General features: G+C 36.8%; 1 protein-coding gene across 1 annotated transcript in view; it reads left to right on the plus strand.

Annotated features, from left to right (window-relative positions):
- Window positions 1-18,700, plus strand: part of NSRP1 (nuclear speckle splicing regulatory protein 1) — a 59,149-nt gene that overhangs the window by 21,613 nt on the left and 18,836 nt on the right. The window contains exon 3 of the mRNA XM_007937413.2: window positions 14,979-15,035. Coding sequence (XP_007935604.1) covers window positions 14,979-15,035 — 57 coding nt within the window. The remainder of the gene's footprint in view (window positions 1-14,978; window positions 15,036-18,700) is intronic.

Raw genomic sequence — 18,700 nt, forward strand, 5'->3', positions numbered from 1 at the left:
AGTCCCAATCTCTCCACAACCTCGCCAGCATTTGTTATTTTCTGTCTTGTTGAACTTTGATACTAGTGCTGGAGCAAGATGGTATCTCATTGTTCTTAAAGAAAACATTTTGAAATATTAATTGTAGTTGTCTTTGGGTGTTGGACTTAAGGGTGATTGTTTTATTTTTTATACTTGTCTGTATTTCCCACGTTTTCTGTAATAATTTTATAATTGAAGATATTTTTAAGGAAAAACTTGGTAAATTTTAGGGTTTACTAATCTGCTGGTCACTCCTCAGAAGAAAGATTGGGCGATCTGCTTCCATAGTGATACTGCCTCGGAAACCAAAGGAGCGGTTGCTATCAGTTGGATATGACTCGACGGCAGTGAATTTGGTAAATACACAGTCTGGTGGCGTAGTGCCTGAGGTATTTGACTGCTAACCAGAAGGCTGGTAGTTCAAAGTCACCAGCCATTCCTCGGGAGGAAGATTGGGCAGTCTACTTCTGTAGTGATACCGCCTTGGAAACAAACCCAAGGAGGAGTCACTATGAGTCAGATCTGACTTGATGGTAGTGAGTTTGATTTTTTGGTGGTAGAATATTTAGCTTCTAAATCCTATTATAATGTAAAATGAAATAACACATTTCATAGCCCCTAGATGTTGCACATCGTTAAACACTTGACTGCTAACCAAAAGATTGGTGGATCAGACCCACCCATAGACACCTGAGAAGTCAGGTCTGGTGATCTGCTTCCAAAAAATCACAGCCTTGAAAACTGTGTGGAGCAGTTCTGCTCTGCATACTTAGGTTGCCATGGGTTGGAGTTAGTATGATACCAGCTAACAACACGCATTTCATGTGGTAGAATGCATAGTAAGAGAATATTGCCACTATTTAAAAACCTGAAATAAAATAAAATGAATAAAATACCTCATGGAATTTGGTTCCTTGGTTTGGTGGTTTAGGGTCATGGTTTCATGAGACGTCCCAGTTAATTGATCTATTTTACCTCCTAGTTCAGTGTGTAGTGCCCGAAATCTTAAAAGCTTGCAAGCCATCATTCATGGCACAGTAAGTAGTCTCCATTTGACTGGAGCAACAGAGGAAGAAAGAGTGAGGAATTGAAGGAGGAAATAGAATGTGTGGCTAATTGGCTTCATGAACAGTACCTCCTTTGCCGTGGGAACAGAAGAACTCAATGGTGCCTACCTACCATTACTGAACGTTTTGAGCAAAGATTATATAGCAGACATCTTTGATCAAAAGGGAGAAAATGCAGAACAGAATTTAAAATTCTGATGGAAATCCAGATGTTTTGGAACCATGGAGACTGGATAAACCCTTGAAACTGTTGCCCTGAGATAAACCTTCAATCAAAAATACCCCTTGAAGTCTTTTTAAAACCAGTGATAGTTTAGCTTGGCTAATAAAGAGTGTCTCCTTGAGCATTGTGCTCTTTTAAAATCTATCTGTATGGACCAGGAGCTCTGGTGGTACAGTGGTTAAAGCATTCTGCCTGGTAACCAGAAGGTCGGTGGTTTAAACTCACCAGCTGCTCTGTAGGAGAAAGGTGGGACACACTGTGTTTCTATAAAGATTTACAGCCTTGGAAACCCTGTGGAGCAGTTCTACTCTGTCCTACAGGGTTTGGTATTGGTATATGGGATCATTTTGGCAGTGGCAGCTAAAAAATAGGAAACTTAGAGACGAGTGGTTTATTTTAATGGGGGAGGAACAGCTCAGAAAAGGAAGGTGCTAATGGTTGTACAACTTGAAGACTACTCAGTGTTACTGAATAACACATGGAGAAATTGTTGGATTGGTTATGTTTTGTGTATATTCTGAACAACAGCAAAAATTACATATAGTGGGTATATATATGTGTGTCTATATATATTATATGTATAAACTAGGGAGTCAGGGAGATTAAGTTATTGGAAATGAAACAATGAGAATGTTGACACTGTGAAGAATGTAAGCCGTGCCACTGAACAATATGTGTAGAAGTTGAATAGGAACCTGTTTTGCGATGTACACTTTTATCAAAACTACAATAAAGTATAAAAAAATAATTAGGGTAAGTAAAGCATTGAGAGTTTTAGATCTTTGGCAGCTGCAAAAGAACATACATGAGGCATTATAAGATAAAAAATGATGGAATGAAATAAGCACCATACAAAATGGAATGTGGGATTATACAAAGCTTTTAGTGCATATATAAGTGGAAAATAAATGAAAACTTACTTTATAGGGTGGTAACATTCTGAGATTTTTTTCTTTGAAAATTATGTGATACCAATTTGAGAAATGGTGGGAAATGAGTGCTTTTGAAAAAGATAACCATGATTGTTTATCTCTAAAGTTAAATATTAGTAAATTACTGGATTACATGATATATTTTCATTGCTTTCACTGTTTCTAAATCTTTCTTCACTTTAAGCCAAATCTTTTAAAAACATTTTCTTGAAAAGTATAATAGTCTTGTTAGTTCTGTTTTACCTAATAAAAAGCTATTCTTATTTTAGTTAGAAGCCAGTTTGGATTGGCATTGGTAAGAAAAGTAAAAATTTTAATCTATCTGAACATTTTGATACATCTGAATCAATAAAATGTTTCGGTTGTGGCTTTGCATCTGTAAGAATCAGTTAATTTCTCTGGATTTAGTCTGGTTATATTTCAAATAAAATGACAATTTTATATAGACACTGCAAAGGAAATTTAGTTTCTTTTAATGTTGGCAAGAATTTTTTAACTCATATGCTATTAAATTGAATTCTTAGCAAATTGATGGTACTGAGTATATTTAATAGCAATCCAAGCATTGAGCGATTAGAGTAATTGTTCAGTTTTGCTAAAATTCATCCCTCAATCTGCTATACATACATGAAACATGAAAAAAACAAGAGGACAGAAAAGGACGATACAAAATAATAGAACAGTGTTGTGATTGAGCAAGAGAATTTTGTTCCCCTTATTTTAAATTGCAATAGGATAAGAACATTACAGAAGTAGCTAAGAGAACAACCAGTGATGAAGGTGGAATGAGGTAGGAATTCTTGTTCTTTTCTAGGAAGGGAAGTGTAGTATAGGAGCTCTGTTGATGCAGGGTTAAGGCATTTGGCTGCACACCTGAAGGTTGGCAGTTTGAGCCTACTAGCTGTTCTGCGGGAGAAAGATGAGGCAGTCTGCTTCCATAAAGATTTATAGCCTTGGAAACCCTATGGGAAAGTTCTGTTCTGTCCTGTAGGGTCACTGTGAGTTGGAATTGACTTGACTTAGTGGCAGTGGGTTGATTGGATGGTTTGTTTTTGCTTTAGATGCGTGAAGTTTCTTTGTGAATCTCTGTTTGAATCTGTGTTTTTGGCCAAGTTTGCTTATTTTGGCACATGGGCAGATTTCCTTTTTAAAAATCATTTTTTGTTGTGAAATAAAATGCACAAGCAAAAAAGTACACACAACAAAGTACAGGCAGATACTCTGGACTCTTTTGCTTACTTAACAAATGTTACACTGTCACTAATTCTGAGGTGTCACATTTTATAATCAGTTACTCAGTATACATATAGTGATGTTTTTCCAGGTGTTCAAGATACTGGAGTTGTTTTTTTTTTTTTTTTTAAAGGAATTGGGTATTATTCCTCCCTTTTAAGAGTCCAAGACTAGTTGGAAAGACACAGATGGCTCACTGTTACACAGTGTGGTGATCTATTAGTCTGTGTGATATTTAGTTGAGACATGAAGACATTATGAGAGAAATGAAGATGAGAAAATTTGTCAGGTGAAAGAGTAGTAAAGGGTTTATTAGGGAGCATTGAAGAGCCTATGCAAAGGCATGAGATCCACAAGGACAAATGTGCTTTGGGGAAATTGAGACGTTTGACTGGTTGGTAAGTAGGTTACATGGGATGATGGAGGGACTGGAGGGTATATCACAATAGGAAGATAGTGATATCAGAGTAATCAGCCAAAGAAGAGGCTATTGGAATAAGGTGAAAGTAAAGGAATCTGAACTAAAATGAGGGTATTAGAGTTGGAGAAAAAGAGTTCAGAAGTAGTAGATTGCCCAGTTTTCCTTCTGAGGAGTGGCTGATGGGGTTTGAACCACCAGCCATCTGGTTAGCAGTCAGATGCTATAGGCACTATGTCACCATAGCTCCCAGAAAAAGAGTAAGGAGTTTAGAATAATTTGGGCGATTGAATGTATAGTAGTGTATTAATGATGGCTGTAAATACAGATGGGAGATTTAAGTTTTGAGTAATGGAGTTAAGGTGGGAGGAGAAGATAATGAGTTAAAGTGTGAATACTGTCCAGTTAAAAAGTCACATCATTAATTCATTCAGCATTCATTTGTGGAGTATTTGTTGTAACAAAGAAGTATGTGCAAAAGCACAGGGGTATGAAGGAGCAAGGAAACTAACATAGTGTTCTGTGATCATGGTGCAGGGGTTATGTTGGGTGATGCAAATAGAAAAAAGTATGTAGAGGCCTGGATAAAAAGTAGGTAGACATAAATTATGCCATGCTGAAGGACTTTGTTCTGAGTAGTAATAGTAGGGTTAAGGAGCCCTAGTGACTCAGTGGTTAAGCTCTTGACTACTAAGATTAAAACCCACCAGCCACTCTGCAGAAGAAAAAGGTGGCAGTCTGCTTTCATAAAGATTACAGCCTTGGAAACCCTTGAAACCCTATGGATGGAATTCTGGAAAGAAAACACCAACATTTAAGAGACTAGAAGAGGAGAAGTGAGTATTGAAGGGAGCTACGGGGTGGTGATTAAAGAGGAAAAATGGAATAGTAATCAGGAAGTCGGGGTAAAACAATCTCAAGAAGACTACTAAAAAATTTGAAGCCTGTAAAAAGTCCATCATAATGAATATTAAAAATGGACAATTTGGTGATCTTTGAGATAATAAACTCAATAGATTGGTAGGGGACTTCAGGAAGTAGGTACAGTGGGGGTACAATGCTTTTTCGAGATGTTTGTAGGTGAAAGGAATGAGGAAGAGGGAGAGGAAGGTGGAAAGAAAATTTCTTTTTGTTTGTAGGTTGGAATTAGACGGGAGGGAGAGTATTTTAGGATTTTCTAGAGAAACAGAACCAGTGATACATATATGGGGAGGGATTGATTTACATCAGATGATTGGCTTGTGATTTTGTGGAGGCTGGCAAGTCAACATCCATAGATTAGGTGGCTGGGTGGAGACTGTATGTCCTTGAGATCTGTAGGTCAGGCAACAGAATGAATCTAGAACGGAGATAGCGAGCGTGTATTCTGCCAGAGTATCTGTATTTTGCCTCTGGAGGGAGCAGAACACAGTGTAAAGGAACTCCCCTTTCAACTGATTAATTGATGAGATTGCATTATGGAAGGTAATTGCATTACATTATGGGACAGCAGCTAGTGTAGTATTTGGCCAAACCACTTTTGTGGTTTGTTCCAATAGCCAAGTTGACAAGTAAAATTAACTACCACAGAGAAAGAAGAGAGAAGGGATAATTGAAGAAATCAAGTGGGAATTTGTAGTTAATGCAGAGATGAGAGAGATGATTTTAGAGACAAGGAGAAACTCATTCTATTTGTTGAACATCTTTTTGAGTAGCTATATGTTCTTAAGACTGAAGAATTATTGATGCATTCAAATTATTGGTGAAGAGTATTGAATATGAGGCTTCCAGAAGAGCGAACAAATCTGTATCTGAAGAAGTACAGCTGGAATGCTCCTTAGAAGTGTAAGGGTGGTGAGACTTTGTCTCTTGTAGTTTGGTCATGTTATCAAGAGGGACTAGAACCTGGAGAATGATACACCATCCTGGGTAAAGTAGAGGGTCAGTGAAAAATAGGAAGATCTCCGGTGAGATGGATTGACATAGTGGCTGCAGAATGGATTCAAGCGTAGCAACAGTTGTGAGGATGGTGCAGGATCAAGCAGTGTTTCATTCTGTTGTGCCATTTCGTCAGCACCTAAGAACAGCAACAGTATATTTGTTGTTGGTTGCCATCAGCTCAATTCTGACTCTTGGTGATCTTGGGTACAGAGTAGACCTCATCCATAGAATTTTCAAGGCTGTCACCTTTTTGGAAACAGATCACCTGGCCTGTCTTCTGAGGTGTCTTTGGGTGAATCTGGACCACCACCGTTTTGGCTAGCAGTTTAATTCTGTCACTTTTTGCGTTACATATTTTAAACATTGCTAGATACGTAAATGTTTGTCATTTTCATGTGTTCTGTTGGATTGAACCTTTTGTCATTATAACATGTTACTTGTTTCTAATAACAATTTTTGTCTGATATTAAGATAATCATTCCAGCTCTCTTTTGGTTACTGTCTGCATAATACATCTTTTTTCATCCTTTTACTTCCAACCTATGTCTCTCTGAAACTAAAGTATGCCTTCCTTCCGAGAAGTGGCTGGTGGGTTTTAACCTCCAGGCTTCTGGTTAGCTGTCATGTGCCTTAGGCAGTATGCCACCAGAGCGCCTTATAGACAGCATGTGGTTGATTATGCTTTGTCAATCTCTGCCTTTTGTTTTTTTTTTTTTTTTAGGATTTGGGTGAAGATTTACAGAGTAAATTCACTTTTCATACAGCAGTTCACATATACTTTGTCTCATATCATTGACCAAAATTTACAATGCAGCAGCTCCCTTCCCACTTCCTCCCCATAGTTACCTCCTCCCAGTGTCCATCCCTTCATACTCTTCGAGAGGCCCATTGTCTGCCAACCCTGTATATGATCTTGGATACACTCTCCATTTAGACATACATAATTGTTTAGCTTGTTCACCCATCTATCCGTCCCTATACCCATGTTTGCTTTCATTGACAACTGTATTGTATTTACAAAGGGGTTCATATTTGTTGTTTGTACTGCCCATGTAACTCTCTCTGTCTTTCTCATCCTCAATGCTGCCATATTGGTCACTCACATTTGGTACATTGCCCTTCTCTTCACCCAAATCAATATTTATCTCTATCTATCTAACAGCATTCCCTCCCCTTCCCTCCCACCCCTGGTAACCAACAAAGAAAATGTCCTCCAATATATAAACATTTCCTTAACTTTTACAATAACGGACTAATACAATATTTGTCCTTTTGTGACTGACTTATTTCGCTCAGCATAATGTCCTCCAAGTTCATCCACGTTATGCGGTGTTTTGCAGATTCTACATTATTCTTTAGCGTTGCATAGTATTCCATTGTGTGAATGTACCAAAGTTTGGTTATCCATTCCTCAGTTGTTGGACATCTAGGTAATCTCTGCCTTTTGATTGGAGTATTTCTTCAGTTTAAAATTAATATGATTGCTGACAGGAGAGGATTTACACTTAACATTTTGCGATTTTTCCCTGCATGTCTGTCTTTTTTTCTATATGTTTTTTGTTTATCTGTTTCTGTTACTGCTTTCTTTTGTGTTAAATAATTTTTTAAAAAATGTTTGTTGTGATTTGGGTGAAAGTTTACAGAGTAGATTACTTTTCCATACAGCCATTCATACACATTTTGTTTCATGACATTGACTGCAGTTCCCCAGAGTGTAACAGCTCTCTTCCTACTTCCTCCCTGTAGTTACCTTTTCCTTGTATCCTTCCTTCCTATTCATTCCTGCCCCCCTGATCTATCTCCCTATGCAAACACTGCCCTTCTATTCTCCCATGGTTGGTCTCTCTGAGGAATGTATCTACCTGATGTATATGTTTATCCTATATGCCTGTCTATTGTTTGGCTGGAAGCCACAGGAGTGAGTTCAGTTCCAGACCTGAAGGGTCTCACTTGAGGCTCATCAGACCAGTAAACTTGGTCTTTTTTTTTTTTTTTTAAATGATTTTGAGTTTTGTTCTACATTGTTCTTCTGCTCTTTCCAGGATTTCCTGCTCTAAGCCCTTTCCGAGTGGTTGACAGTGGTAGCTAGGCACCATCTAGTTCTTCTGGTCCCGTGGTCATACAGGCTGAGGATCGCATTGTCTACCAGTCCCTTGGACTAATTGTTTGCATGTGCCTCAATCTGTAGTACATATCAAGCATCTCAGCTGTTTCTCATAATGTCATGGGTTTTCTTGTGCTTCTTCTGAGCACTTTTTAATGACACTTGGTATGGGTTCCATTGTTCTGATTTTATGGTATTGCAGTACACATGATGAAAAATAAACAGGAACCACAAGATACCACATTTTACTGTGATACACAGTTTATTAGAGAGGTGAACTGCTCATATAGAGATGATTAGCATCCACAATGTTTTAGACAGATACTCATATTTGAACTCGCCACGGTAGCTAACGGAAAACCAAAAAACCAGACTCACTGCCATCAAGTCGATTCAACTTATAGCAACCCCTCCTTGGGTTTCCATGGTGGTATCTCTACGGAAGTAGATCGCCTAGTTTTCTTTCCGAGGAGTGGCTGGTGGGTTTGAACTGCCAGCCTTCTGGTTAGCTGTCAAATGCCTTAGGCACTGTGCCACCAGAGCATGTGGCTATGAAATTATTACAGTAGTATAATATGTCCTACATTAATTTTATGCAGTTATGATTTAATATTTCATCTTTACATTTGTTCACATTTCAACTATGAATGGTGCCATGTATGGTTTATAAGTGTTTTGTTTAAGTAGATAAACTTTTTATAATAGGTGTGTGTTTATGTTATGGTAGTAAATGATAAAATAGACTAGTTTCTACATATATTTTATGCATTTATTACCTAACTTCTTCATAATTTTTTGATATTTATAAGCTATGTGTATTGTCTGAGTTTTTTCAGATTGTCTCAAATCTCCAAAAAATTTATTGAAAAAAAAATCCATGTATAAATGGATCTGTGAAATTCAAACCCATGTTGTTCAAGCATCAGCTGTATACTGTCTTTTATATTTACATATGTAATTAATTACTCTTACCAGTGTACTTTATTTCTTTAGGTGGATTTGAGTTATTATGTAGTGTTCTCATTTCAGGTTAAAGGATTCACTTTAGTATTTCTTAAGGAGCCTTGGTCTTCTGTAAAGACTTAGAGCCTTACAAACCTAGTGAGGGTTGTTAGGAATCAGAATCAACTCGATGGCAGTGAGTTTGGTTTGGTTTGAGCATTGGACTGCTAACTAGAAGGCTGGTGGTTCAAACCCACCAGCCACCACTCCTTAGAAGTAAGATTGGGCAATCTATGCCCTTCGTGATACTGCCTCAGAAACCTAAGGAGGGGTCACTATAAGTCAGATGCAACTGGACAGCAGTGAGTTTGTTTTTTTCTTTTATTTTTCCTGGTATTGCAGTGGTAAGGCATTTGGCTGCTGTCCAGAAGGTCAGTGGTTCAAACCTACCAGTCATTCTGCAGGAGAAAAATGAAGCAGTCTGCTTCTGTAAAGAGATTTGTAGCCTTGGAAATCCCATGAGGCTGTTCTGCTCTGTCCTTACAGGGTCTGTATGAGTTGATATCAAGTTAATGGCAGTGGGTTTGGTTTGAGTTAGTATTTCTTGTAAGACTAGCAACAAATTATCTCAATTTTTGTTGATTGTTTTAATTTCACTTTCAGTTTTGAAGGGCAGTTTTGCTAGATACAGATTGATTAGCAGTCTTTTTCTTTCATAACTTTGAGTTTGTCTTACCACTGCTTTCTGATCTCCGTAGTTTCTGATGAGAAAGAAGCCATTACTTTTATTGAGGACCTCTTGTATGTGTAAGATGAGTTGCTTCTCTTGTGCTGTCTCTCCTCACTGTTATAAAACATTATAATATGTTTTAGTATAAGATAGGACAAAGATCGAGAAAAGCTAATATATTTTTTGAGTACTTGCTTATATGCTAGGCACTGCTCTAAGTGTGATACATGAATTATCTCATGTAATCACAGTAACATTAAAAGGCCAAAATCTGTTACTTGCCTTTCCCAAAGAAGGCACGTGCATTGCTGCTTCTAATGTCAAATCACCAATTAATTTCCTCTGAGTTTTCTTGTCTTTATATCCTTTACCTCAGGACATGTAGCACTCTTGGACCCAATTTCCACCTTTTCTACCAGTCCACTTCTGTCTGCAGTTTGATTTCTAGCCTTCTGTTTTTTGGGGAATTTCTCAAAGTTTCTGAGGTTACACCATCTTGTTTTCTAGTATGATTATGTTCCAAGAGTTTTGATTAGTGAGCGAGATGGCTGCAGCATGTATTAACTTGTCGTCTCTGAACCGGAAACTTTACATTGCTTTCCTTAGCTTTAAGATCTTGAGCAAATTGCTTCATCTCTCTTAGCCTCAGTTGCCACATTAAAATAAAATAAATAAGTAATTTGTTCTGTAATATTAGCTACTAAAAGTTTATTATAAGGTTTAGAGGTAGTATATCTTAAATGCCTAGCATGTAGTAGAAATTTCAGTAAATGATAGCTATGCTGCTATAATGTGATAATACTTTCTTTATTGATCATTAGTCATCTGAAAACTTCCTCTGCTGTCTCCATCTCACTTTGTGTTTGAAAGTCATATTCCATTGCCTTTTTTGTGACCTTTTTATAACATCTTGATCTCCAGTTTGGGTTGTGGTCATTAGCTAAGAACTACATATTAGAAAAATTACATAAATAATTCTGTAATCCATGATTATATTATTTAAGTTATTTAATCTGTATACAATTTCATTGCACCCTTTCACTCATCCTTTTTAACTGATAGTTTGTAATTAGAAGATAATAAAAGCTTTACTTTCAAATTTGCTAAGTTAGATAACAAAATTAGCACTTGTCCAAAACCACCAATATCTCTTCACATATTAACAGGCTTTGGTACTGCCTGTTCCACCTTTACCATAAAAATTATTTTTAAAAGTTTTTTCTTTATTTTCATGTTGTGTTTCTGTAGTGTAGTCAGACAAAAAGCAATAATCCTTCATCTTGCTCATGGATTTATCAAAAGCTGAAAATAAAATAGATCACATCACTTTCTGAAACAAAATTACTTTATTAGTTTAGTAATAATTTGAGGTTACTTTAAAGATAAGAAGCAGCATTTGGGAGGAGATTCATTTCCTGCTTTGGACTTTATCTGCAGGAACTACATCTTCAGTGTCAAGACATTGTGTATTTTTAACTGAACTCTAATAAAGTCTGTACTGGGGATGCTGTACACCTGACTTGGTCTTTGTGATTATGCTTGTGCCAAACTATTGCTTGTCTTGGGGGGTGGGGAGGGGATATATATATTAGCAAGTATATTTCATTAAAATTGGCATGTGTACGAATAATTATCAAGACCTTTGTCTCTTGCTAGTTGTTACCAGCATGGTCAGTGATGTTTCTTTGGAATAAGTCTGTGTTTCTAAGTGAAATAAACTTACAGAATTTTCCTTTCATTGATGAATTAAGCAGTAATTTAAAGTGAAGAGGTGTCGTGTTTATTCTAGTACATATGTTTTCATTAAAGTTGATAAAATATTTGTTTTCAAAAACTTTTACTATTTTTAAGGAGCCCTGTTGTCCCACTGGGTAACGCTGCTTACTGAAAGGTTTGTAGTGTGAACTCACTAGTGACTTAAGGGAGAAAAAAAACTGGCAATCTGCTCCCATAAAGATTTTGCCCTGGGAAACCCTTTAGGGCGGTTCTATTATAGGGTCACTGTGAGTCAGAATTGACTTGATAGCACACAACCATCACCACTGTTTTTGGCTGATATAACATGGGTTGTTAAGAACCATGTTCTAAGAGGTTATTTTCCCTTTCATCTGTATACTTCAATTTATATCGAATGATACTATTTTCTTACAAGCAGCCCAGAATTACCATTCTTTTTACATTCACCTGTGTGGTTTCATCAGAGAAATTTTCACACAAAACAGGTAAGATCTTTATTTCAGAGCTGTATTCTTCATCAATTTTATTCATGTAATGTATATCTATTTTTTGAAACTGTACCATCTCTTTGACAATGGCAAGAATGGTTATATATGTAGTAAACTTTCTGTAACAATACAGAGAGTTGTTAGTCAAACTCTGGTCATCAGGTGGTGCAAGATTCTTCTCATTTTATTTATTTATTTTCTTCATCCCTGATCTTCTCTCATTCCTCTTTAATATACTCTGGTATGTTTAATATATGTGCTTGAATATGTAGATATCCCTTAAAATTATATTGTGTTTTGAGTGCATGTATTTATTTTTACATATGTAAACATCATTGTATTACAGACCTTGTTTTTTTTACTCAATGTTACATTGCAATATGTATGTCTACTCAGTACACTGTATACAGTACACTGTACTGTATCACTGTATTTTACCTATCTCATTCTAGACCAATTACTTTTGGTTCCCTGCTACCACAATTAGTGCTGTAAAAAACAATCCTCAGATATGTCCTAATATAAGCCTGTGTGAGAGTTTCTTTGGAGATACATATCCAGAAGTAGAATTTCGGGATCATGGAGTATATACATTACTTCACTAAGTACGGGCAGATTGTGTTCTAGAATGGCTGTACCAGTTTATATTTCCATTGGTGGTCACTGTTTTCTCTACCTTCTATAATTTTTTTTCCATTCTTAGTTATTTTAATTTGTGCTTCTCTGATTGTTATTAATAAAGTTGAGTATTTCTTCATATACTGATAGACATTCCTTATTACCTTTCTATAAATTTTGTATTCATATCCATTGCTCCATTTTGTACTGTGTTTCTTCTCTCTCTCTCATTTTAATGATTTTTAAATTCCTTACATGTTTTTTGGCATTGACCCGTTGTTGATTTTAGACATTGGAAATCTGTTTGTGGTTCCTTCGGTGAGAATCTGTGGTCCCTATACTAAAAATCTACCAAAATGTATTTCCTTCCATAGTAACAGTTTAAAGCTGGGCACACAGCTGCCCAGTTAGAGATTACATTTCCAAATTTATCATACTTCAGACCATGTGACTAATTTTGTCAGTCAAATATGGGCAAAAGTATTACGTGTACTTCTACCTCAATAGCTTAAAATTCTTATTTAATACCCTAAGGAAATGGCAGGGTAACAAGCTGAAACAAGCTTAAGTTTCTGAATGACCATATGGGACAGATTTGCATTGCCAAAGTGAACAGCCCTTGGGACAGTAATTTAAGAAATTAAGTTCAGGATTTGAGAGTTATTTTAAGCATTTAATTTTTTAAAATATAATTTTATTTTGTTGTTGAGACTATATGCAGGAAAACATAACACCAGTGCAAGTTCTACATGTACCATTTAGTGACATTGAGTACCTTTTTCAAGTTGCGTAACTGTTCTCACCCTCCTTTTGTGAGTTGTTCCTCCCCATTAACATAACGAGGTATGAATTGCTGCTGTCAGAAGGATCTTGACTGAAATTGAAGAATACAGAAAGATGTTTACCTGTGTTTTATTGACTATACAGAGGCATTCAACTGTGTGGATTGTAACAAATTACGGATAACATTGTGAAGAATGGGAATTCTAAAACTCTTTAATTGTGTGAGGAAACCTGTACCTAGACCAAGAGGCAGTTTGAACAGATCGAGGGGGATGCTGCATGGTTTAAAAACAGGAAAGTTGTATTTCAGGGTTGTATCCTTTTACCATACTTACTCAATCTGTATGCTGAGTAAATAATCTGAGAAGCTGGACTATATGAAGAACATGGCATCAAGATTGGAAGAAGACTTAACAACTGAGATATAGTTTGTAGGGAGCTAGAATTAGACTTGTGTATTTTTGTTCTGTTTACTGCTATGAAAAATAAAGGAACCACACTGATTGGTGGTATACAACTGGAAAAAAATGTCAGTAGACTAGAGAACTTTGTAGTATCAGAGTAGAGGATTATACTTTTAATTAAAAAGAAATTCATCAGTAGTCTTTTTTTTTTTTTTGGAGATACAGTTAACATGACATAAAGTTCACCCTTTTAAACTGTACAATTCAGTGGTTTTTATATGTTTACAAAGCTTTATACCTTTAAGGAAACTTTTTTTAACCTATTGTACTTTTTCCTTAGCTATAAAACTTTAGTCCTTATGGTTACTAGTACTTCTAAATATCCTTTTAAATTAATTATTATTATTTAAACTCAGAGCTACTGTATCTTTTGGGAAGGCTTTCTTGATTACTCCCACATTTAGTTGCCTTCTTTGTGTTCCCACAGTTCTTTGTTTATCCCTTTTTTACATTGCTTATCACATTTATATTGTAATTATTTATTTCGTTATTGTCTTCCCTTGAACATTTTATCTCTCAAGGATAAAGACTGTTTTTTCACTATCTTAAGGACCTAGCAAATGCCTCATGTGGTAGGCTTTCAGCATTAATATGTTGAATGATTATAGCCACAGATCATTTTGGCTGCCCCTAAGCTGTAAAGAAAGAGCCGTGGTGGTGCAACAGTTAAATGCGCAACTGCTAAGTGAAAGGTTGGCAGTTCAAACCCACCCAGTGGCTCCTAGGGAAAAAGACCTGGCAGTCTGCTTCCATAACTTTTACAGCCAGGAAAACTCTATGGGGAATTTCTTCCTGTCACGTGGGGTCATTATGAATCGGAATCAAGATGATGGCACCCAAGAACAACAACAGCCTGTAAGCATACACTATTAAATTTGGTATACTATATTCAATGATGAATATGAAAACAATGTGTTTTTTTGTTGCTGAGAGTCATACCATTTTAGTGTTGGAAAGGACCTGAAATACAGTCTAGTCCAGTTCACCCTGTTTCACATTTGTACACAAAAGAAATTGAAATCCAGAGAAATTGAATGACTTAGTGGTAAAGTTCAAGCTAAAAACCCATGTATCATCCTTTCCTGTACTATTATATTTTCTCTTACAACTTAGACAGCTCTGATAATTTACAGTGAAAATTGGTTTCCTGAAGTGTAAAGGAAAGACCTTGAAAATGTTAATATAATTCCTAATACTAAATACTTTTATCTGTCACTAAAGATCCGGTTGCCAACTTGAATACTGAAGAAGAGATTTTTAAATGGGCTGAAGCAATGACTGTTTTTTCTGTTTTACAGACCTCTGTGAGTGAAAGCCTTCAGAGGGAAGCTGCTAAGAAGCAAGCGATGAAACAGGTAAGGTAATTCCAAGTGTTGGTTTTTATATCTTGGTGCTAAAACTAAAGCAGAGTAAAACCCCGTTGCCATTGAGTAGATTCTGACTCAGCTGCCCTATAGGACAAAGTAGAACTGCCTCATAGGGTTTCCAAGGCTGTCAGTCTTCAGGCAAGCAAACTGCCTCATCTTTCTCCTGCAGAGCAGCTAGTGGGCTTGAACCGCATTTTGGTTAGCAGCTGAATGCTTTACCCACTGCACTATGAGAGCGCCTCTAAGAGCAGAGTAGGTGTGTATAAAGAAATAATTTTATGTTAATCCTCATTCTCTAAAAATGTGTAAGGAAGTTTCTTGATAATTATGGAGGTAAAATATATAAATTTTAATGGAAAAAACAATGAAGAATTGTGCTGTAGATTAAACAGTTTCTGCCTTTTAGATGATGACTCATTCATTAGTTTGGCAATGGATTGTTTGGCTTAATAATTCCAGCTAGTGAGCTTACAATGAGTAGGAGCTGGACAATGAATAAGGAAGACCAAAGAAGAGGTGATGCTTTTGAGTTGTGGTGCTGGAGAAGAATGCTGAGAGTACCATGGATTGTTAAAAAAACTAACACATCTGTCCTGGAAGAAGTGCAGCCAGAATGCTCCCTAGAAGCAAGAATGCCCAGACTTCGTCTCACCTACTTTGGTCATATTGTCAGGAATACCATTCCCTGGAGAAGGATGTCATACTTGGTAAAGTGGTGGGTCAGTGAAGAAGAGGAAGGCCCTTAATGAGACGGATTGACGCAGTGGCTGCAACGATGGGCTCAGGTATAGCAAGGATAGTAAGACTGGCACTGGGACCAGGCAGTGTTTTGTTCTGTGCGTAGGGTCACTATGAGTTGGAGACGACTCAATGGCACTTGACGACAACAAAACAGGGAGCTTACTAGATTAAAAAAAAAAACTTATGGTAAATTGTTTAGCCTTCAATTTTCACTGTCAACTATGCTATGTAGGTCCAAGAATGTTTCAGTAGAAAAAAAAAAAAAAGTCTTGACAAAGTCATTTTAACTTTTTATAATTATTTGAAATGATTTAATAAGAATAGATATTACCAGGTAGATTTTTAATAGACTTAACTAAGCACCTTGTGTTTATATGGTGCTGTTTTGGTTCTCTAATGCTGCTATAACAGAAATACCACAGATGGATGGCTTTAACAAACAGGGTTTTATTTCTCTTACAGTTTAGGAGGCTAGAGGTCCAAGTTCAAAGTGCCAACTCTAGGGACTGGATGAAAACCCCTTGACCTTGGGCTTCAGCTTTGCTTCCTGTTTCAGGCCCACTAGCGCTGGAGGCTTTTTCTGACTCACACAGCTGTTGGCTGCTGAGATTGACAAAAACCTTAGATTGACAAGTGAAATGACACAGTCCCAAGATTAGCAGACAGCACAGCAGGCCATTAGTTCAAGAAAAACCCCACGATCATAAGGCAGCATGGCAAGACACTGAAATAAAGACTTGGCCAAATGCAGGATCCAGGTATGCCAAAAGCTAGAGACCTTTCTCAAAGCTTCTGCTTTCATTCTGACAACAGGCTACATCCCAAAGGCAGCTGATAAGCTGCCCACAGCAGCTTCCACCATGGAGTTAAATTACCACTCTCATCATGGGGAATAGCTACATCCGTCTGCCCAGCCACTCGAAACCACGGCCCAGCCAAGTTGACACACAAGGTTAACTACTGCTGGTGCTTATTGTATTTCCAAGTACTTTTTTTACATATATACATTATTTTTTTAAATTCTCACCTGTTCAGGATCCTGCTTAAAAAATAGGAAACGTATAAAAGGGTAAGTTACCCCGTGGTCAAACAACTAGTTACAGAAGCAAGCTTGAAGTTTTATTAATCTTTCTACTTCAGTAGCTCAGATTTTGCTACTGCAGAACATAATAAAATATATTGGCAAGCTTTTTTTCCCCTCAATTTTTGTTTTCTCTGTTTTTTTCTTAAAACTATTGGTACCTATTTCTCCCTTGTCTAACCAGAATCCAGTGTAAGTAGCATAAATTTGTTGAGTATGTCCTGTATGTCAGATGTTATATTAATTACTTTTTTCTAGAAATCTTTAATTCTTCTAACCATCCTATGCAAAAGATAATCTTATAACCCATTTCCCAGTTGAGGAAATGAAGGCGAAAAGAATTTATGTGACTTGCTTACATCACACAGAAAGTGATGGAGTTGTGTATATACCCGGGCAGTGAAGTTCCAGAGCCGAAGCTTTTAGCCACTGTGTTATACTGCCTCCCTGGGGATTTGGCCCAGATTTATATATTCTGTTATTTTAAGATACTCTCTTGAGTTTCATAGACTCAGACATTTGGCTGCTAACCAAAAGGTTGGCAGTTCAAACCCACCGGGTGCTCCACAGGAAAAAGATGAAGCCATTTGCTTTCATAAATATTGACAGGCTTGGACACCTTATGGGGCAGTTCTACTCTGTCCTGTAGGGTTGCTGTGAGTAGGAAACCACTTGATGGCAGTGGGTTGGGTTGGGTTTGGTTTGGTTTATCTGAGTTTCCTAGTGGAATATAACATATAACTCAGTAACCTTAAAATTATTTACTACACACATAAATATAAAAATAAGTGATTCTTTAAATAACATAAATATTACAGTGCTTTGAGTCTGAATTTTAGAGCTCAGTAGGATTTTAGAGTGACCATGAAGTTCAACTTGATCATACAGAGAAAAGAATTGAGTTCCAGAAAGTCAAGTACTGGTATTCCCCACTTTAAAAAGTTCACTTTATGCCACTTCACTTTTATGAAAGACCTACGTTAGTACTTGTTTTCACTAACTGAAAGAAATCTGATTTTTGCTTTTATGAGAAAAGACGAAAAGCAAAACTAGGTGTGTAATACATGTTGTTGTTGTTTGCCGTTGAGTCGGACCCGACTCATAGTGCACCTCCTTGGGTTTCTGAGGCAGTATCACTATGGGAGTAGATTGCCCAACCTTCCTTATGAGGAGTGTCTGGTGGGTTTGTAGCAGTCAAGTTGCCTTAGGCACAATTTGAAATTGTTTTTCCCTTTAAATGTTTGATAAAACTTGGGAGGGAAACCTTTTATCTATCTTAGTGTTTTCTTGGTGGGAAGTTTTTGTTTTTAACCAGTTAGTGCCTTCTTAATTATGTTTATTTTCCTCCTAAAAAGATTAGAATTTGAGCACGCTGTCATCCCTTGGTCTCTGCCCACACCTCTGTTAACGTTGACATTTCTTGAATTTTAGTGATGGCTCCTTTTAAGTACGTTCTCTTTCACCCCACCACTCCTTTCATCTGTGTTTTGTTCTTAAGATATGAACAATTTTATGAAGGTTTGTGGTCAGCCTTCTCATTTTTCTTTCAGCACTTTCTGGATTTATTTTCTTGTGTTCTTTCTCCAAAAGTGTATTTTATTTAATATGATCCTTTTTCTTTCTTAGAATATTTTTTATGCCCTTGCATTTGAATGACAATTAGGCTAAATAAAAAATTCTATATTCTTCTTTGTTACTTTAAAAATCATGACTCTGGTGTCTTAATTGCTATCATTGCTGCTATTGAGAAATGTGAAGTTAGTCTGTGCTTGTTCCTTTGTTGGTGACATGCTCTTTCTCTCTAGAAGCTTTCAGAATTTTTTTTTTTTTT

The sequence above is a fragment of the Orycteropus afer genome, unplaced genomic scaffold, assembly GCF_000298275.1.
Source record: "Orycteropus afer afer isolate SDZICR_OR568_19922 unplaced genomic scaffold, OryAfe1.0 scaffold00042, whole genome shotgun sequence".
NCBI classification, from domain to species: Eukaryota; Metazoa; Chordata; class Mammalia; order Tubulidentata; family Orycteropodidae; genus Orycteropus; species Orycteropus afer.